Below are 23,631 nucleotides of genomic sequence, written 5' to 3'. Positions count from 1 at the left end.
ATTTGCGCCTACAATTTGTAATGGCTAAAGCACGCTAAATACAAATAATATTGTTATAATAAAACTTCAGTGTTTTTAGCATTGTTCATTCAGAGTTATTACGGTCGAATAAATGAAGTATTCATTTTTTTAATATTGCCATGCCATTATGCCAGTAATTAATTGTTTTTAGTTGAGTTCCCGATTTGCGCTTGACATAAATAAATCATTTGGTAGAAATGTCTGTTACTTCAGTCGAAACGGAACAAAAAATAATTCAAAGTATCCTGAACAGGGTGATGAGGATTGAATTGAAGTTTGGTCGATATACAAGATCAAAAAATGTATTTTAGTTTAAAGAAAATAATTTTATGCAAATTATACAAATAAAAAAGCGGACTACTTCCAAGTGACATGTTGAAGGGTATCCAGTGCTACAAGGACTTTCACAAGCAAAGGAGGAGAAGTGGAGACGATTTCAGGCTTTCTATGGTGAGACTGACTGAAACTCAAAACAACCTGTTTTATAGCGACTTAAACGTGTTTAATGAGTTGCCTGGACATCTCAGATGATTATTGTTTTACATAGTAAATATACTATTCAATCAAATCTATGTCTTTATTACATTGTTTTTTCCTCCTTGAATTTATCATGGAATTTAATTGTATTTTTTTTTTTAATAACAGTAATGCATCATTATGCTCATAGAGGAATATTTTTATTTATTGAAATGAATAAAGGATATAAAATGTATAGTCAGCAATACAAATTATTTAAGAAAGTAGTCAAAAATTGTATTAACTTTTTTTTTTTTACTATGCACTCATTGAAAATACTGTATATTTTTGTAATTTTAGGAATAGAAAGGCAAAATTAGATAAAAACATATATGTAAGACATCACTCCCCATTATGTTGGTACACAAAAATCGTTTTCTTCATTCACGTAATGGGAAACGTTAAATTATAAATATACATACAAAACCAAAATATTGTAAAAAAAAATTCGGAATAATATTTAAAAAGTAAAATAAATATTGTGCAATGGAAAAATACACACATTTCTCGAAAAGAAAAATGAATATGGATAATATCTTATATATTTTACATGTACATTAACCATCTTCAGTATAACTAACCTTACAATATATATTTCGTAATTTTTTCGGATTTTCGTTTCATTTCATGTCCATTGTCAATTTATCGTCCCGTTTGAGTGCTTCATCTCAAGAGACGTGACCACTAAACTCGGTATTCGTCTGTCGCAAACATAAAGATAAAGTTTAATTTCCGACAAATGGCCATACCGCCCTTTCCTTGCCAGCTGCCCTATTCTGGCAGGTTCTATTCTGGCGAAAGGGCGAGTTTAGCAACACTGCATCATTTTATCTCGCTAACTATGCAAAACTTTAACAGAACCGCAAAGATGTTTTGTAACATGTGTAGTTAATAGTGGTGATATACGAACATTTGTATTGCGCAATTGTACGAACAATTATATTCTCAAACATCAAGGTTCATAGTATCTTGTAATTGTAAACATATTTGCTGGAAATTACAATATTTTCTTTATTTATACAAATATTTTTTTTATTTATTTGACACTTTATAAATATATATACATATAAGGGCGGGCATATTGCCTTAAGGCAATTTCTTTCTACCTACCCAAACACTATACTATGAAGAGAAGAGATTTGATGGGAAGGAAATAAGAATGATAAAGGAACAATTTAAATATTAAGATAATCACATTTTAATCTTGACTTAATTGTAAATAAATAAGGGGCGTCTCTAACATTAGTGGGTAAATTATTCCACAATCGAGCGGCTACTACTGTGAAAGAGGAGTCAAGAAAATTAGAGCAATGACAAGAAATTAAAAGGGTTCTCTCGTTACTAGAACAAAGAGATAGTCCGTGTTGTGAAAGAGGTTGGATGAGCTCTCTCAGATAAACAGGCAAATACAAATATTACAAAAAATAATAACTTACCCTTACGCTATGAGGCTAAGAAATCTCTGTTGAGTTGGGAAACAACATAATAAAAAGTGTAATCATGCATATTATAAGCAGTACCAATAATAAAAAAATATTACACAAACATGTATTTCTATAAACATCTGGACAACACGCTTAATAGTATACAAACCTATACAATATCTCGTAGCAGTCTCTTGCAATGGTCTCTTCCCTTAGACAAAATCCAAACTTGTACACTTTTCCTAAAAATGGCTTTCGTTTTGGAGAACTCAATATGTTCTTTCAGGACATTGAACACTCCTGGGGCCACAAAAGAGAAATCTGAGCAAAAGTCGTACGTGTTTTTGGTATTAAATAATTTAAATTACAAGAAAATTTCGTAAGACTATTCTGCTGGGATCTCCCCTTGTAACCGCATGACCAGAAAAGTATCAATGACAAAAAACTTTCAAAACTTCTGACATGCTTGTAAGATACTTTCATACTTACGCGGAGCAGAAATTATCCGAGTCATTGGTTTTTTTTCTTTAGCTGTTTTTTCTATGGTGCAAAATTAAAGTGTTCTTCTTCTTTTTACATCAACTCCTAAGTGGAGCATGTGGACATCACCAATTCTCTCTGGGAGACCCTATCGCCAGCCAGCACTCTCGCCTCCTCCCACGTCAATCCAGCGGCCCTTGGTTCCGCCGATTAAAGTCGAAAGATCGATATCGACGGCCTTCCAGGACAGCGGCGTGAGCCCACAGGTTTAAAGAAGAGGCAGCTTAGATTTATGTTCTTCTGAAGCATGCGCAGCACGTGTCCAAGCCAGGACCACCGCCGCATCTTCAAGACGCTTGCCATAGAAGGCTGCTGCGTCCGTTCTCGGACTCGGTTATAAAATCAAACCACCTTATACCTAATGTTCTTCTCAAGCACTTACTCTCAAAACTCAGAAGTTTGTTGAGCTTTGGTAAGGTGCCAAGATTCGCACCCATATAGGAGTACTGGCATTATACAAGAGTTGAATAATTTTTGTTAAGTTTCTTGTCTTACACATTGCCGTTGTGTTCAATTCCGACATTGAATTTTCGCAAGCCTAGGTTTTTTCTCCATATTTTTCTGCAATTTTTCTTATGACTTTTATTGCTACAAATAGAAATATGAACTCCTTCTTATGTAAATAAATATTTAGAAAAATATATGTATATTATAGAGTATACTGTGGGGACCAGAGATGCGAGACGAGGATGTGTTGTTGTCTATGGCCGCAGTGCTCAATGGACCCATATAAGGGCGCGTAACACGTCACTCGCTCTTCTCTGTCTTCACCAGTATTTAAATTCACTGTAAAGTATTAGTTGTTTAATTTCTGTATTTTCACGTGTAATAAACCAAAAACTTTTAAGTTTCTTACAATAGTACATATTTTCGTGTCTAATTAACCAAAAATTTTAAGTAACTTACAATTTTTGGTTTATTCGCACGAAAATACAATTGTATTTATTTATTATTTATAATGATTTATTAGTCTCTATGGTCCTTGTCTTGTTTTGGAATGTTGTATGTGGTATTGTTCTGATATTCTTGCATTATTAAATACTATTAAAGCAACAAGCATCTTATAAATATAAAATCTTCAATTTCGACAGTGATTCCAAAATCAGAGTCAAAAATGGGGCATTGGAAAAATGTATTATAGAACGCCGCGCCGTATTATACAAATAAGAATAGGTAATATTCTGTTGAAACGGCAGCTGTTTCCAACGACCTCTTTACCGGTATAATGATACCGGCAGAGGGTGCATTCGTGTTATTGCCTGCATTACTTCGTTTTCCACTCGAGCATCATATTATTAGTATTCATTATCATTTCAGGCGACACTTCCCGCTTATTACTGCCATTTCACTCGGAAACGTGTCTCCAGAGCTGCCAAATGAATATTTTGACTGGGTATTCAAGATTTACTTGCCGCGTCATGTCTTACTTCAGCTTTTGTTTATTTTCTGTCTTAAAATATCTGATTTATCGTTGGTTTTATTTACTTAATATTGGTTCAGCGTGTGTGAGAGTTAATGGGGGATTCACATCTTGGTTTGCGATCTCGATAGGCGTGAAACAGGGATGTGTAATGTTACCATGGTTGTTTAATCTATACATGGACAACTGTATGAAAGAGATAGAATGTATGGGTATTGGAACAAAAATTTATAATTTTTCAGTAAGCTGCTTGTTGTAAGCTGATGATACAGTTCTGTTAATAAGCAGCAAAGAGGATTTTCAAAAAATATAAATCAAAATCTTAAGTCTGACAAAATCAAAAGCAGGCACAACCGAATGGCATGTATGACAAGATGACGATATGTATAAATCCACATTCATTTTGACAGGCGCCGTTGCGCAGTTGGTTAGACGGCTTACTGTGAAACTAGCTTCGCGGGTTTATTTTATTTATTCATTTAACACTTTATATACATACACAATATGTATATACATATAAGGGCGGGCATATTGCCTTAAGGCAATTTCTTCCTACCTACCCAAACCATTCAGTTTAAGAAAATTACAAATTCATGGACATATTGAATCTTACAATTTTATACAAAAATTAAAAACAAATATTAACAAAATAAAATTCGATTCCCGCCAGTTGCAAGAAAAAATCCGAGAATTTTTTTTTCCAATTAATCTGGGTGTTGTGGTGTATTTTCCATTACCGATTTCCATATCCCATCTATCACACCTGCTGACAAGCCTCTAAATGGAGGTTTAGCGGGTTATTCCTTTTTTTTAAAATTAATTATTTCACAAGAAGCTAGGAATGTATGTCAGGATAGATGTGTGTGGCGGTCCATCCTCTCTGCCTACCACTACGGGAAAACGGCGTGATGGTAGTAGTAGATGGTAATAGTTAAAGGTGACAACTTCTGACGATTTTCGCCTTCTTCAAGCGGATTTATCTAATGTATCTGAATGGGGATGGCAAAACAAACTTCGGTTTAATGTTTCCAAGTGTTCTTCACTAGGGCCCAAAAAACTATTTTTTCGCTACAAAATAAATGACCAGAATCTGCTACGAATATCGAATATTAGGGATCTGGGCGTTAGATTTGTGAGCACCCTGACATTTTATGATCACACAGCGACAATCAGTGGTACAGCATTGAAGATATTCGGATTTATTTTGCGTACTGCCGAGGTTTTCGAAAATACCAGCGTACTGAGAACTCTTTCAATTCCTTGGTGCGAAGCAAACTCGAAAGTTGCTCGATGATTTGGGGGCCACATGAACTAAGGTACTCTTTTATGATAGAGAAAATCCAAAAGAAGTTTCTGGGATATCTCTACATAAGAAAGTGCGGGTATTATCTTTGGCTCTACCCGACCGAGTTTCTCCACGGTATGCTTGGCTAAAACAGTTTAGAGACTAGAAGGAATGCGTATTTGACTACACATTTTTATCGATTGTTGCGCGGTATTGTCGATAATTCTAAGATTATTGAGCATTGGTTTGTATGTTCCTGACCTAAGACGTCGTTAGCATAGATTGTTTCATATTCCGATATACAGGACCAACCTGTCGATGGTTGTGCTTGTTGGAAGGGCTACCGCTATGCTGAACAACATCGCTCTGGATGTTGATCTGTTCCATGTATCCGAAGGGGTTTTTTCGGAGCAGGATTCTCTTAATATTTTGACAAGAGTCTCTTAATGTATTTTTCGTATTTTTAAAATATGTACGTCTTGAATTTTAGTTTGTTATGTACATGTTATTTTTAATAAATTATTTGAATTGAATTTCGACAAGAAGTTCAAGAAACGAAACGAACGAAAGAACGAAAGTCTTTAGACTTAGTGGGTAACAAATTCCTATATGTATTTTTTAATTATTAAAGAAACGCTGCTCTGCAGCACTGAAACTGAAAGACAGGAAGTGAAGATCGACAAACGTTTTGAAACGATGATACTTCCGTGAGGAAACAGTTATATATAGTGTCTGTTATCATGCATGCCTAAACTATCCACCGACACCGGCTAGTATTTATAGCGAGATGTTGTGGCTGTTTATGTGTAACCCCACATCTATTCAGGAGCCACCTGTGATTGATGCTACAATTTACGATCCAATGAGCACACAACTCTCCCTCACGTTGAATAGATTTGTGCAAGGGGTTATAGAAACTGCTCTGAAAACACTTTACTTGATTATGTGCACTACCCTTCACACTTGGGTCTATATGCATTTTGTAGTTTATATTGTACTCGTATCATTCGTAAACGACCTTCTATTCAAAGCAATCATTTAATCACTTGTACTGTCTGTTTATTTGGATTGTGGGTGTGTGTGTTTCATTCAATTACAAACGTGTATTTGTTTTGCCGGATTCGGATTGGATTTCCCGATGTTTTGTTAATTAATTGCAACAATAATTGAACATGTGACAACGGCAATGATTTTCCCATCACTATTTCGGTGTATTACGGTGCATTACCATGTATTACGTTGATATATTATAAAGGTATTGTAAATATAAAAAAATAAGTATAAAATTTTTAGTGTAACATTTCATTAAATGTTATTAAATATTTGTATATAACCTTTTACCGACGTTTCTATGTCTACAGGTTTCGAGACGTACTCGATTCTTTGTCAGGACACCAATTACGCTAACACGCAAATTCCATTGTACACCTTTACCATAATAGCTGCCCATAAATATAAAACCAACGTGCTGATACGACACATGTAATGTAATGTATATATTTTTATGTAGCTATACAAATAAAATTTGAACACCTAGTTATACCTTAACTAATGAAATATTAATATAAATAATCATTCAAAAACAGAACGTTATAAAATCTAGACGCTTTCCGATGACACTGTATCTACGTGCCTATATGCATATTTGTTTTTAACAAAAACCGTGCTAAAAAAAACCATTATATTAGAACCTAACACGTGCACTGATTATATCGAAGCTATACTGACAGAATGCATTAATTCAACAGTCTTTAAATATTTCTTTTTTTTTTTAATATAGATGCAAGATGTTGATTTCAAATCATATACTATGCCTCAATTCTTTCAACGCTTCAAAAAAAAATTGTCGGTAAAATAATGCGTTGAAAGAATAAAAAAGCTTAAATGCGATTATCTCGGGACTTGTTTTATTAACTTAATGCATTATGTCAGTAAAGCCTCGATACATACGTATATAATAAAAAATATAAAAGATAATATTCTTGTTGGAACAACTGTTGAAAAAAAAATATGTGTCCTATTAGCACTTTGTTTTTTTTTTATTTAACAAAATGGCTGCTTCTGGAAGTAGATTTTTGGATTTTGAGAAAAAAATGTTTATTTAAAAAAGTTTTGGTAAATAAAAAACAACCTTCCATTGAGTACTAGATAAACTATTTTATTATTTTTTTTCAAATTTATATAAACCAATTAGAAGTACTGATGGTCACCGTACAGCAATATTTTTACGAGAGGGGTTAACAATAGAGCTTATAACTTGATCTAAAATTAATACTTTCATATGAAAATTATCGTGGAAATTGCGTGAATTATTTTTTGGAAACTTGGTATTATTTAGTAAATAAAAAAAACGTTACACCTTCAACAGTTTTAAACAATCTTGAAAAAAAATACTTTCAATCCACTGACTACCCTTACACCCTTAATTAGTTAGTATATTGCTTTTGTATTTAAGATGAACTAAAACCATCAAGCATCTGCGTTCTTTTATTTCACAACGACAAGCGAAACGCAACAAGTAGCGTATCACTCATACTTTCGACTTGTCGAGTATCGTTCCCACGCCACTACACTTCTTCATAAACGTCAGCGCAGGATTCTGTTTCGCCGATTAATAAAACAACACCAAGTGGTCCTTTTTGTTTCTTGAGAACGCGCCCTCGAGCCAATGGGAGCTCTTGCGCTGAAATGTCATTATATTTATTTACTGCTAGGAAGTAAAAATCCGCCGAAGGAAGAAAAATGGCGAACTGATATATTTATTAAGAAAGCGCTTTATTTTCCTTAGAAGTAAATAACAATATATTGAAGTCACGTATTTTTTGCAAGTTCCTTCTATTACTTTTCTTTATTTGGACACAGGTGCAGTAGGAAGACATCGTCCTAATAATAATGGTTTATGGATAGTAAACTCACATCTCAAGATCACGAAAATTCAATAGTCGAAGCTTATAAACTACTTGAGTTTATATAACATATTTCAAAGCCATTCACATCCATACATACTCTCAAACTTCTTTATTTTCCTCGTGTTTGTAGTCAATTGGAATTTGCTTCAATAATATTGCAACCTCAATACGAACTATGTATTTTTATTTCTATCCCTACAGAGATGAGGTAGAAAATCCAGATTTGTGTGTGTACAAGTACACGTACCAAAAATAACGAACTATGTATTTATCAAATTGAACGTATCAAAAAAAAATATCTCAAAAACATTTAATATCGCTTTGGTAACGTTAGTAATGACTATAATACTTCCCTCATTCATTTTAAGATGAAATCGTTACAAAAGAAGCGACTTAATTATGATTTAGTTTTTTTTATAAAACCTTGAATGGTTTCGTCGACTTACCATACACAATAGGAAATATAGGAATAATCTATCCTCTTCATTGCAATAAACTTTAATTTTTCACGTACCTAAGTGCAAAATTAATTACGCACATAATTCATTCGTTAGACGTGATGTACATACGGTGATAACTTTTATCAACAAATAGACATCTTTAGTAGTAACATGCATGCATATAAGAGATTTTTACATTCATTTTTTTTTAATGCATACTTTTTCGTTTAGCTCATAACTCTTTTTTTCTTGTATTTTTGTGTTGTATTAGTAAATATAAGTAATTTCTGATAACTCAATTGGTTTATTTATTTTTAATATCAGTTTTTTTTTTCGTTCGACTGTATGTTATCTAAAAATTAAATAAATAAAGAACATTTTTTATAATCTGCTACATTTTTATGGTAATATATTTATCTAGATTGCGTGTAGTCTGCCTCACCAGGTACGACCTGTTTTACAGCAGACATTATAAAATTGTTTCGGATATAACCCACGGATTTGTTTTTTCGGGTGGAAATTTATTACTACGGGAAATAGGATATAAAAAATGTTTTCTTAGACGTTGTAAAAATAAGAGCATTTAATTGTAATGAGGAGTTTCTCCAAAATGTTCGAAAAAATTAATAAAAATTGTTTTTAAAAAATGAACTACTTTGAAACGTCACAAGTTTTTGTGAACATTAACCAATCAATGCCTTTGTGATGATGATTGTTTACGTCTGTTATTTTGTTTTATTGATTTTAACACCCTTAGCGACAATTATTACAATAGTACATAAATAAAACTCCGTTTATTTGAACTCCAAGGTTCCGGATTGACAAATATCCAGATCGTGTGATGAAAAATAAAGTAGAATTTTTTTATTTTAATTTAATTCAATATTATTAAATATTTCTATCCAACCACTTACCTACTTTACTATGTCTACCGGTTTCAAGTCGTACCTGTTTCTTTATCAGGACACCAATTAAACCAACATGCAAAACTCACTATACAGCTTCACCATAGTTGTTGCATAAAAATGTAAAACTAACATGCCGTACTTTTAGTAGGCAACCCTTGCATGCACTGATTAGGTTTTGAAAATGTTTAACGTTGAAAGTCGGTAATTGGTTATATACAAATAACAATTAGTAAAATATTTCACCACAAAGTTAATGCTTTAAATATGAATAATATATCATTTCATTGTTTATTTTACTTTGCTGGCACGTTTTAAGTAGGTTTTTAATGTGATTCCGATTTGCTGTATTATTTCAAAAGCAATCAAATCTGGCACTTATCAATCCGGATAATTGGATTTGTACTGTATGTACATTTATTTGTAAACTGCGCAGTAATACAATGTTGAAATACGAAAATAGAAATGAAAACAACTGTATGATAATTATAAAAATAAAACATTAATCGGACTCAAACACATGATGTCTAAAACACCTAATAAATTATTTTACATATTACTTAGGTTAATGTAAAATTTCTCTGCCTGTGTTTTTTAACGATTAAAAGTCAGTCAGTTTCTTGTATATATTTTTATTTATGTATTTATTCATATAAAGATACATATTACAAAAAAATAATTAACGTATCCCTAACTCTATGAGGCCAAGATCCCTGTGATATATATATGCACCTTTGAGGATAAAACACGGGAGTTCACTTTTGATTCTTTTTAGTTAAAAATACAGAAATTATCACAAAAAGCTAATTTATACATAAATAAAACACCAATGTCCACTTTCGTTGTAAAAATGCTTTCTTAATTTGAAATAAAAATCTGAAGTCTTACTGTACTATTATTTTTTTAATCATTATTTTACTATAAACTATCTTTATAGGTTCAAATTATCTCATTTTATTAATATTTAAAACATTTACTTTGTAGTCAAACATTTCACTAAATGTTATTAAATATTTGTACACAACCACTTACCGACTTGTCTATGTCTACCGGTTTAGCCCATTATACTATGTTCCATTGCCTAGTAAACTCACGCCCCTCTTTTCATCTCCTCCCTCTTTTTTCAAATATCTCTCCCACAAAATAAAATATTTTCATTATCTAATCAGTGCATGCAGGTTTATTATTTCTGTGCAACAACTATAGTGAAGGTGCATAATGGGTTTTGCATGGTGGTTTAGTTGGTGTCCTGACGAAGAGATAGGTATGTCTCGAAACTGGTTATATACAAATGTTTAACAACATTTATCTCATTTTGTTTCAAAGTAATTATATTTTTGTAAATCTCGCTATCACAAAATCTTGCATTCTGAACATTTTGTTCAGTGTGACTTCCGTAGTACAGATATTAAGTTACAGATATGTTTCTTAACTTTAAAGTTCTTATTGGCTTAGCCTGTAAATATAATAAATAAAAAAAATGTCTATATCACGTAAAATTCTATTTTATATCGTCACAAATCTTCGTATTAATTTATTATAATCATTGACCTAGGCTGTCTCCGTTGCTAGGCGCTTCGTTTCCCGCAGTCATCCCGACTATTTATCGGGTACAATCCCCCATAGCGGAGTTTTCCGGTCCATTTCCGTTTCCAGGGTCCGACCCTCTCACCTTAATTTGTTCTGAGCCCCGAATCCAGGCCCAGGTGAAGAGACTGTATAAATTTTACTCTGACAAGCCCCATCATTATAATATGGTAGTATTCCCGGGTATTGAAATATACTAAAATTATATGACGCAATACCTTCATAATTGAAAAGACAATATCTCAACAGATACAAAGACAAAATGAAAGAATCATTAAGAATATTGAAATATTGGCACTCACGAGGTCTATGATATATCATTGACAGGTTTAAGTTATCACGTTACATACTGTGTATTTACATCGTTTTTTTTTTTAAAGTTTTTTTTTTGTTTTATATCTAGTAAAAGAATGCTTTCTTTCACAGTATCCCAGTATTTCTAACATTTACATTTTTTCTCAGATATCAATATATTATTTTTATGTAATTCTCTAATTAAAATATTATATATATTTGTATAGTTAATGAAATAAAAACTTGTTTCATTTTATTGCTAATTCATATTATGATTTGTATTTTGTTCATTGTAATATGTTTTTAGTTTTCTTTTAATCTAAAAATATGTCAATTAAAAAAAAAAATTGTGTGTGGTGATATTTTGATTTATATTTCATGTTTTTCGGCACAAATACAAATAGTGTTTATTTTCTTTACCTTCCTTGAAATTATTTTATTACACTAAAAAAACGCATCTATTGAACATTATATGTGTTTCTCCGATACCTAAGTATAGTATTTTTCAAATTCATGTTTCCTTGGCACATGTTATTATTGTCTATAAGAGGTACTAGTTACGAAATTAATAATTGTTTTTTTTTTACAACTATCGTAACTTCTTATCGTTACTTCGTTACGTTAAGACCCTACTAAAAATCTTCATTAATTTAAGAAAATTAAGCTGGCCCTTTTGGTCCCCGCGTACCTATTAGATTAAGCCTTTTTATTTTACCGAAAGATAAAATACCCACCATGGATGGTTATACTTTTACAAATTGAATCCTTTTAAGCTGTACTAAATAATAATAATCCTTAATAAGATTTTAGCGCGTGCAGAGCTTACAGGATTTCTACTGGACACTCGGGTATTTTACTTTCGAAAAAACTTTTTCTTTTTTACTAGAACTTTACGAACTTTCATACAAGTGTCTCACTTTTCATTACTCTCGTTAAAAATACTTTTTTATGCTCCCGTATTCCTATAAATTTTAATTGAATTTTTAAAAACATTTATTAAGAACCTTACTTTTTCACTCTCATATATTTTATTTTTTCTGAAAAATCTTACTTAAAAATTAAAAGTATCACTTAGTTTCGAATATTTGTTTTCAATTATGCCTATCAAAGTCAAATATTTGCTCTTATTTGCTGGTTCTAAAACATTATTTGTCCATAGTCAAAATTAAAACACATTTTTTTAAACCGCTTAATATATATTTAATCACCGACCGATTTCGATGCTTTACAAGCTTTCTTATTAAATTACAATTTAATTATGAATTTGATCCTATTTTACTATGTTATCCATGTCTACTAAATACTATATCTAATATATGGAAGTAATAATGTATTAGATTGAGTATTTTGTAGACACTTAAAAATATGTAATTTTAACAGTGTTTTCTAAATACTAAATCTAATCCACATGGCGGTAATGATGTATTAAATTTAGTATTTTGTAGACACAAAAAATTATATATATAACTACAGTTTCTACTCAATACTAAATCAAATCAAAAAGGTAATAATGTATAATATTTATTATTTTGTAGACACTTGAAATTATAAATTAGGATAATATTCATTACTAAATTGTTCCTTGATAATGAAGCGTATGTAGCTTCGAAATGGGACGGTAATCAAATAAATTAATATTAAGTTGTTAAAAACAAAGTATTTTAATTATAATTATATAATGAATAATCTCAAAGTTAGTGCTTCAAATATAAATTTTACATTTTATAACTTTTTTATCATATTTATTGTATTTCAATCTGCTTTTTGTAACTTGTATTTACGACTTCTTAAATTGTTGTTAGACCTAGATTATTTTTGCTCAAAAAACTTACTTAATCTGTATATTGTCAATTTTCTTGTGGGCCTATGAAACTAGTGTATCGATCGTAACGTCTTGTTATTAAATATCAATATAACTTTAGTAGGAGTGTTCGATGGTTCGATTGAATCGAATAGATACGTGTTCATTTAATTGTAATTATTATGTGTTTCTTATTTTTGTGTTTTCTTTGTTTCAGAGTGAGATCAACACACCCGGGCGCCGTAGTTCAAATCAGCGACAACCCCCTTGACGCTAGTAAAGTAAGCACATATTTCATTTAATTAACGAAAAAACACAGGTTGACATCAAATACTTGACGAAAATTGCGATGCACGATAAAATTACAGTAACTAAAAATGCTAATGTACACAAATACCGACACTATTACATTAAAAAAGGAAAGACAAATGCGGACAGTCAAAAATACTGCACAATGAACTTAAACAGTACAACGACTATCTGAGTCATAATGAATTATATCATGGAGATATTGAAAACATAAATTAAAAAGCACACGATGGCTCAACTAGCCACCTGAGAAACGATAATATATTTATTTATTCATGCTTTATTAAGTTAGTTCATAACATCTTAAGAACTGATATAAACTTTTAATAACATTACAATTTTTTATATCAAAATTTGTCAATAACATATTTTTTCAAATTAATTTTTAATATTTCGATCATTTCTGTCTCATTTATTTCTTCAGGTAACTCAGTGTTCAGCTTCAATCCCTTTTACAATGAGTTTTGAGATTCTATTTTTCTCCTCATTGGTCATCTAATTTTTTTATCCCTTGTTTCTCAATTGGTTTAATTGTTGTTGTCGGTTAAATTTTATTATTGTTTTTAGTTTATTAATCCCCTTAATTATTTTATGCATAAAAATTGCTACGTTATATTTAATTTGCTGCTTTACTGTGAGCAAGCCAATTTCTTTGTGCATTATTTCTACATTAGAATAAATATTTCTTTTGAGTATAATCCTCATCGCCTTATTTTGAATAATTTGTATGTTTTTAATTTCTCCTTCATTACACGAAAAAAGAATGGAAGAACAGTAATTTATGTGTGGACATATGATTGTTTTATACATAAGAACACTATTCTTTATATCTATTACATTTCACAATCTTCCCATAAATGAAATTATTTAACCTGATAATTGTATGTACTTTAAAATTATACATAAAATTCTATCCATCTTCATTTTCAAATCAACACTCAGCGCTAAATTATTTATATATTTGTATGCTTGAAAAAAATTTTAACTGCTAGAATAATTTAATGTTGTTATGCAGAAAGCAGCCAGTCCACGATATTTCTTTAAAAAAAGATATATTGGTGTTATCGGGTGCAGTAAAGTCAATTCTATGCTCTGCTTTTACACCCAGAACGCTTTCATACAATAAACTGTATTAATCACCTTCTGAAAATGGTGTCGATCACAAAAACAACATTTCTCAATTTGCAGAAAACACCCACAGCACTAGAAAAATCTTATGGTACTTTAAAAATCATTAAAACTGGTCGAATACATAATTAGATTTTTGTTTGTAATATAAAAAAACTAATGTGTTCGTTTTTTATCAGTTGTCAAAGTCAAAAACATTACAACTGTTGTGTAGATTTGATTATTTACTCTTTTCACAAAAGTGCTATTATCTCAGTTTCACTTTTCTGTGACTGGCTGATTTCTGCATAAATAGATTAAATTGCACTAATCATTTTGATATTTAAAAAATGTTTAGTTTAAATCATTGCTTTTTGCATAAATCCGATGTTAAGGTTTGATTTTTCGCGTTTCTTTTCTTGAATCCAGTTACTGATCGCCTTCGAGAGCGGGCAGATGGCGATATGGGACCTTCGCACGCGCGCCGCCGAGTTCCGCTGCATCTCGGCCGAGCCGCTGCGGTGCGTCGCGTGGCACCACGAGGGCAAGCAGTTCGTGTCTTGCCACACGGACGGCTCGCTCTGCACGTGGACCGTGCGAACCCCGCCCAAGCCTCTCACCGTCTCCTACCCACACGGTAGGTCCAGTACACATCATCATCATATGTCCGCCCCAAAGTTGGAGCATACGGTGTTCACTGCGGGGTTCGCGTCCCGCAGTTCTGACATGAGCTGCCGACACGAACCCTTCCAGCAGCGGACGTCTAGGACGTCGAGAATCTGATGCCTTGTAAAGTAGGCAAGCGTGGTTAACGCTCGCAGGCAGCATCCGCAGTATATGGCCCAGCCAACCGAATCGTATATTAGGCCTAGTACACTCTTTAGGCAAAATTCCAAATAGTATTTATTTTTTTGTATTTTATGTAGGACTCGCGTTTGCTCACTACGCTCGAGGGCCCGGGCTCTATTCCTGGCAAAGGTAGACATGAAATATGTACATTGCTGGTGAAACACAAAAATGAAAAATAAGTAATGAGTTTACTTCGCCTTTAAAATATTAGTTCACTTCACTTGCAATGGGCCCAAATATTGATTTAAAAACACTGAGATACTGATTAGATAATAATAAGAGTTGATGCTTCATGCAACGCTAGGTTCAAATTATGTTCTAAAAATGAGCATTGTCGCGTCATGCCGCATCAACATTGCCGTGCAAAATGCGTAATAGATTAAAAAATACTTTCTTTGCCAGTTTACTGCGAAGCAAGTGTTTTCGACTTGATGGCTACTCTCAGATAAAAATCCTAAAAAATGAATTGAATGAAGAAAGGTCCGCCTCTTAGTGTAGTGTTTGGCGTATTCACTCATCATGCTTGAGGTCTCGGACTCAATTTCTGGCAGTTTCTGGCAATTTTGATTTTGAAGGTGATTCTATACTGCAATATTTCACTGTCCCTGGACTAGAACCTGAAGCTTACGACAGATGATCTTACCTTCTATCTTATAATATTGATCCGGATTCGCTGCAATTGGAGTACCGATGCAGTTCCCCATGCACCCTTGGGTGGGGATAGGAAAGCGGTGATAAATGATAAGTTTTGCCGTCACTAGGCGAAGAACCCTTTCGAGACATTTGTAGAATCGAGGGTTCCACAAAACTATGTTTGCAAAACTATGAGATGGATTATTAAAGTACTCTTGATAAATAATAAAAGTCCAGTCCAAACTAGCATTGATCGTTAATAGAAATAATCGCTCTATATGTTTTATCTTTGTGAATAACGAATCTATTTCGAGTTTATCTCTCAGGAGATGTTTATTATTTGACTTATATGTATGGCAAGGGGCGCACATAACTTCATACATCCAGTTTCTTACCTAAGTAATTAAAATTTATCTAAATGTTATTAAATATTTGTTTATAACCACTTACCGACTTTTCTATGTCTACCGGTTTCGAAACGTACTCATCTCTTCGTCAGGACACCAATTAAACCAACATGTAAAACCCACTATACACCTTCACCATAGTTGTTGCACAAAAATATAAAACCAACACGACATGCATTTTAATAAGCACATGCACTGATTAAATTATGAAAATATTCTCTTGTTTGAGAATTAATGCAAAAAGTAGAGGGGATGGAGGGAGGGGATAAGCTTAACAGGTTTTATAGGGTGACCATTACAGTGGAACATCGTATAAATGACTATATTGGAAGTTTGTTTGATTATTGATCAAAGGAATACGATGTTCCACTGTAATGGTCACCCTATAAAACCTACCAAGCTTATTCCCTCCCTCCATCCCCTCTACTTTTTTCATTAATTCTCAAACAAGAGAATATTTTCATACCTGGCGGCCTCCGTGGTGTAGTGGTCAAGACTCTTGACTCACACTCGGAAGGTTCCGGGTTCGATTCCCGGTGAGAACACAAAAATTAAATGTGATTTTTCTTAAGCCTGGGTGTTCTGTGATGTAGTTCACCACTGTAATTGGGCTTCCTGGCCTGTTGTGGTGCAAAAAAAATAAAAAATAATAATAAAAATAAAAAATAAAATAATTTAATCAGTGCATGTGCTTATTAAAATGCATGTCGTGTTGGTTTTATATTTTTGTGCAACAACTATGGTGAAGGTGTATAGTGGGTTTTGCATGTTGGTTTGTATGTTGGTTTGCATGTTGGTTTAATTGGTGTTCTGACTAAGAGACGGGTACGTCTCGAAACCGGTAGACATAGAAAAGTCGGTAAGTGGTTACATACAAATATTTAATAACATTTAGTAAAATGTTTGACTACAAAGTTAATGCTTTAAATATTAATAATATAAAATGTATCAATAATATTGTGTTCCACCACATTGTGACCAATATTTACAATATCCAAAATATTAATGAATTTTTATAACTTTAACAGTAAATTAATAAAGGAATTACTTTCTAGGTGCCTTGTCACTTGAAATTGAGCCTTCATATAAATAACATTTGGACATTTTTAGAAGTGGTTTTACCTTTTCAAGTAGCGACCATTTTTCCAATACGTACATATCTTTTCTTTTCAAATCGGTTTTATTGAATCATTTTGAACATTTTTCTTCGGTTCCGTCTAAAATCGTCACTGAAATAAATTTCGTATTCAATATTGTGAACCTTCCTCCTGAAATAATGGTATGTTTCTCTTACAGCGAAAGCAAACAAAGATGGAAAATTAGAGTCATGTAAACCAATACAGAAAGTTGAATGGAAAACCTCGAAAGCTGGGTAAGTTGCTTTTTATTATATTTATTATCTAATATTTACTCTACGGAGAAATTATTCATAGTCGTTTTTCTTATTTTAATTTTATGGTCTCAATCTTTTTTAAACGGCCAAGCTTTATTTTATTTTTATTTTAAAATTAAAAGACGCGTGATGCTTAAATCCACAAATTTAAAATAATCAGTTGCTGGTTTCATTGCTTTCGCGTCATCTTCGAGATAATATAAATTGCCATGTAGATAATATTTGGGGATGGATTTAGTCACCCCTTTGCCTAAGGACATTATTACTCTCTAACAACAGTTTAGAGACTAGAAGGGATGTGTATTTGACTACACATTTTTATCGATTGTTGCGCGGTATGATCTATAATTCTGAAATTATAATGAGCATTTGTTTGTATGTTCCTGATAATTACCTAAGACAGCGTCAGCATAGATTGTTTCATAGTCCGATATACATGACCAATAAGCCTATGGTTATGCCTATTATGAACAACATCGCTTTGGATATTGATCTGTTCCATGTATCCGAAGGGGTTTTCCAGAGCAGGATTCTCCTACTTCTTTGACATGAGTCTCTTTAATGTATTTTTTTTCTTTTTTATAATATGTACGTATTGAATATATGTTTGTAATGTATATGTTATATTTCAATAAATGAATTGAATTGAAAAAATATATAACAGTATTCCTTCGTTCAGAACAACATTTGGTCAAAGATATAAGAATGATTTCCCTGTTAAATTATTTAATGTAAACCAGGTTGTGGTCAAGTTGTTGGTTGTGGTATAAGACAAAAAAAAAGTGCTTCCCCGAAGAATTTATTGGACAAATTATAATAATGAAGTTTTCAAAAAGAAAATCATAACCTCTCTGAAGCATATTATACTATATTTATACCTTATATTATAAATGCGAAAGTGTGTTTGTTTGTTCATGTTTCCTTCACGTTGCAACAGAGCGATCTATCAATGTATTTTTTTTATTGGAATAGCCGGAGAGCTGATAAGTGTCACAAGCCGAAAAAATATTACTCCCTCGGGAAAATTTTAAGTGGAAAAATGAATCAATATTAAAACAAAATAACGACACTACTTTGCCATTGACAAACGGATCAAATTTTTTTGCATAGCGATAGTTGGAGGGCCAGCAATTAATTCAGCCTACTGTTAAACGAAAGAAAATATCATTCCGTCCAGAAAATTCTAAAAACCGCAAAACAAATTAATTAACTCTTAATCTGTTGCAACGGAGAAGGGAAATATTTTCTAGAAGGGAATATGGAAGTCTAGGCATTAACAGAAATTATGACCTGTCATTGACTCTTTTAATTGGCCACTTTACACACTGTGTAGCATTCACCATTTTGCCTAACATCCACGTTTCCTAAACTCTTCCATTTGTTGACTTTTGTCTAGTAAAAGAACTGAAACCTTTATCATGTGGGTGAGATTTATCCGGCTGAACCAATTCAGTTACTAGGCAACGTCTGAAAACAATTTTCCAATAGTTTTGCTTCTTCTTACACCAGTACATTGTTAATTAATTGAGTAATTTCTCCCACGCTAGCGAAGCCGCGGGTAAAAGCTAATAAGAAATACTAAAAAAATTATTTAATCCTTGTAAACAATGAAAAAAAATCGTTAAGCCGCGTTATATTCGGGCTAATACGGTAAATTTGTTTTTGTTTTAAACTTATTTCTGCTACCGTATGCGTAAGTTATTAAATATTACATTGTTTTATTATTTATTTACGATCTCCGTTAGTAATCTTGAAATCCTCAAGACTATCGTTTTACAATTCGGAATACGTTTGCTATCGTTTTGCAGACGTGGCGATTATATTTGTGCCCACAGCCTGGACGCCCTGTATGACGTCACGCGATGATTAATGACCAAAGGTTTTCCTCTCCTCCTTGTTATAACATACTGTAGTACTGCCGGCCTCCTTTTGTGCCACAAATTGGTTTACGCCCACAAATTCATCCAATCCGGGACAATCAAATACACGGATTGTCTATCTACAGTTTGTCACTCGTGGCTTTTCCTGTCCACTCCATGAGCAATTTTTTCATTTTGCTGTTATAAAAAACATAGCTTTCAGTACTAGTGGCTTAAAAATGTTTTGCTGTTTTATTTATTACAATAATTGAAATTGCAGAAGAATATCAAACATTTACACTATATGGGTATTTCCTGTTAAACATATTTTCATTATTTGCACTTTCAAGGACTCGAATTATGAATATAATTCATTAATAGTTATTTGATTTTTTATAGTAATTGTAGTGTTTAAGAAAACGAGTCGACGAATTAGAAAATCTGCCAATGTCTATCGATAGTCCGGCATCTCCCGAAACGAGTTTTGTGTAGTTTTTGTTTAAAATGTAAATTTGCTATTTCTAGAGATGTTTTTAAAAAACAGACCCATGTCTCCTGTTCCTATAAGAATTTTAAATAAATAAATAACCAGGGAGCTTTACTGAGAATTCTGAAAAAATCTTCTTACCGAGAGCCTTACTGAGAAAAATATTTTCCGTCTCTGCCTTAAACTTTCCTCTTTACCTCTTTTTATTTCTCTCTCTCTTTTTATTTTTAATGAATCGATATTAACTTATTTATATACCTGGTGTCTGGATCTTCTGTACCCCTAGAGAGTGATTAATTTGTTTTTTTTTTTTAAATGTAACGAGACTTTGCTTCATATAATGGCCACACTGATGATTAAACGTCAAGAACACACGTGTATATATATGAACCCGTGAAATCAACCATGATGATTTTCATTTTGAACATTATTGCGACCTTTAGCATTACCCAAAACACTTAATTGAGTTGAATCGACCAAACCGTTTTTGTTTTATTTCCGTTTTTGCAGCAGTTTTATACACCATTTGACGTTTAATCATCAGTTTGGCCATTATGTGAAGCAGTTTCGTCACTTATATTCTTTAAATAACATTCTTTAAATTCATCACTATCTAGGGGTAGAGAAGATGTAGAATATCATCCCTGTACCCTTTGCTAGTTCTGTTTTAGTAGCTATTTTATTTTGTTTACATACGTTTTGAAACTAAAAACTAAATAACACCATTTAATTTATAAGTTGATTGGGAGAGTTTGCCATTTCACAATAAGCCCGTCAATGTGCAAATAATATTTTATGAAAAGTCAAATTAATTTAATTAAAGTAAAGAAATATCATATTTTTAATTGAATCGGCATTCACTTCGTAACACTTCATTATAAATTATTATGAAAATAAAACTTTGTTATCAGTGTTACACAATTTAATCGACAAAACAGAAATCAGTGAGAATGTGAAAAAAGAAATGACCGCAATTCTTAACACATGCCTTCAGCAAAATTACTTTCAATATAATAACTCGTTCTACGAAAGTAAAGATGGTCTTCCGATGGGATCTCCACTCTCCCCTATTTTAGCTGATATCTTTTTAGATAAATTAGAAACCGATTTACTTTCATCCAAACACCCACTAGTCAATAATGTACTCCATTGGTTCCGTTTTGTGGACGACATCTGCTGTTTTTATCAAGGGTCATCCCGACAACTAGATTCCTTCCTTAACCACATTAACCTCCTACATCACAATATAAAATTCACCCTGGAATCCAATGATGATAATTCCCTAAACTTCCTAGACTTAACCTTAAAAATCGAGAACAATAAAATTGCATTTAATATTTACAGAAAACCTACTCACACAGACTCGGTCATTCCGGCTTCATCTTCACACCCTATGCAACATAAATTGGCCAGTTTCCACTCAATGCTTAACCGATTGATCAATATCCCACTGAGTCCCTCCAACTTCCAAACTGAACTAAACATTATTAAACTTATTGCCCATAACAATCAGTATGACCCCAATATAATTGATAAAATGCTAAAACGCAAACAAAATAACAAATTGAGTCAAACGTTTCTATATTCTAGCGGTGGTGATATATCCAACAACCCACAAACCTGGCGTAGAATTATATACATTGGACCTCTGTCTAGAAAAATAAGTAATCACTTTCCCACAGCTATAAAACCCGCTTTTTACACTAATAATAATATTGCCAAATCACTATTTAATTCTAAGTCAAAAACAGAGCTGCTAAACAAGAGTGGCATTTACCAGATATCATGCGAATGCAAAAAAGTCTATATTGGACAAACAGCGCGAAATCTTAAAACTAGGCTAAACGAACACCGCCGTTGCCTGACCAATAATAATTTCTCGGAATTCGCGAATCATATAATAGACAGTAACCACTCATTTCATAATCACACCTTAAAACTCCTGCACCAAGTAAATAACAAAGGCAGTAATATGAATAATTTAGAAATTATAGAAATTCACAAAAATTTAAATTTTGAAAACAATCTAATTAATAATCACACATTTAACCACCCCTCGCCTTTATTGACTATGTTCCCTTTGCGACCACCCTCACCGCACTCACCCTCTTAGACCCGCGTCTGTTAACACTCTCTTAGCCGAGCGATGTCTTCCCACACATTAAATCTTAGACTTACTTATTGCAACTTCCACTTATGTGCTAAATTTTAAGAAATAAATTCGACTTAATGTTTTGTCCATGTTTTCATATCTGTACTTAAGATAACCATCCATTCATATGCCAACACCTTAGATAAGAATAAAAACCCCCTGCTCTAAGTTTCACTGATTAATCTGTTTATTTTTTGTTTAGATTCGATGACATTGTGAACAATATTCTGTGTTTATTATATTAGTTTTATATCACCCGTCGATGGGAGGAGTGCTCTCCCGAAACTATAGTTGTGTTCTTGTAAAAGAATAAAATTGTGTAACACTGATAACAAAGTTTTATTTTCATAATAATTTATAAAGAAATATCATTTGAAATTTCATTTAATTGTGCATGGTGACCAAACGCATTGACCGTGAAGCGAAAAAAAAACATATTTTATTAATATGTCGAAAAATCCCTCTGCTGTAACGTCGAGATAAAAACCAAAAATTAATTTTATGAAATTCATCGTATAATTTAGACCAGTTGTAGCAAAATACGACTTCATTATTTTTTTTACTTAGAGAGGTATTTGTATGTCTTGTATATTTTTTTATTTTATTTTATTTTATTGAAATAAACGGCACTTAGTGCCTTTTACATATAAGTTAAAAATACAAATATACATACATGTAAGCATAATTATAAGTAATACAGAGCATTTAAAACAATATTATTAATTAACAAATTAAGAAAGTCTAAAAAAGATAAACTATATAAATAAATAAAATATTCCCAATTATAAAATTATCGATAAAAAATGATAATTTGGTATTAGAAATACTTTGAACCAGTTTTAAAAAACTAAAAAAACAATTTTTAATAACATTAAATGATAAAAAAATAATATATATATGTATTATTATTTCAAACTAATACTTAGGTAAATAATATATATTTATGTATAAAAATATATAATGATGTAAAAAAAAAATGATGAAGAGAAATATTTTGTACTTATAAATAAATTCAAGAAAAGAAACGAAATAAAAAAAAACCACTAATAGAGAAGTTTAAACAATTTTTAACAATAGTAACAAATAGTTATCTAGAACTATTATCAATGGAATACGGGAGAAGAGCCGTTTTATATGTACTAAATTTCATTTTTACCATATGATGTCGAAGTATATTTGCCACAGTATTGGTAGGTTTGCTGAGTTGTCCTTTTCTGCAGACTTATGTGACGTCATAGCCACAGAAGCGTAAAGACAGTGTTTGGCGCAAACTACGCCTCAAAAACCAGACAA

The 23,631-nt window shown here is 32.1% G+C and overlaps 1 protein-coding gene across 8 annotated transcripts in view; it reads left to right on the top strand.

Moving 5' to 3' along the window:
• The window catches only part of Tomosyn (syntaxin-binding protein tomosyn), a 160,974-nt gene that overhangs the window by 90,874 nt on the left and 46,469 nt on the right, over positions 1-23,631 (top strand). For all 8 annotated transcript variants that reach the window (XM_088229865.1, XM_088229860.1, XM_088229863.1 and 5 more), the window contains exons 2-4: positions 13,360-13,423; positions 14,988-15,195; positions 17,744-17,819. In XM_088229865.1, coding sequence (XP_088085991.1) covers positions 15,015-15,195; positions 17,744-17,819 — 257 coding nt within the window. In that variant the 5' untranslated portion in view covers positions 13,360-13,423; positions 14,988-15,014. The remainder of the gene's footprint in view (positions 1-13,359; positions 13,424-14,987; positions 15,196-17,743; positions 17,820-23,631) is intronic.

This window comes from Micrasema longulum, unplaced genomic scaffold (genome assembly GCF_059751315.1).
Source record: "Micrasema longulum isolate JH-2025_06_02 unplaced genomic scaffold, ASM5975131v1 h1tg000720l, whole genome shotgun sequence".
Lineage (NCBI taxonomy): Eukaryota > Metazoa > Arthropoda > Insecta > Trichoptera > Brachycentridae > Micrasema > Micrasema longulum.
Note: the sequence above shows the minus strand (reverse complement) of the source record. Positions and strands in the feature narration are given on the sequence as shown.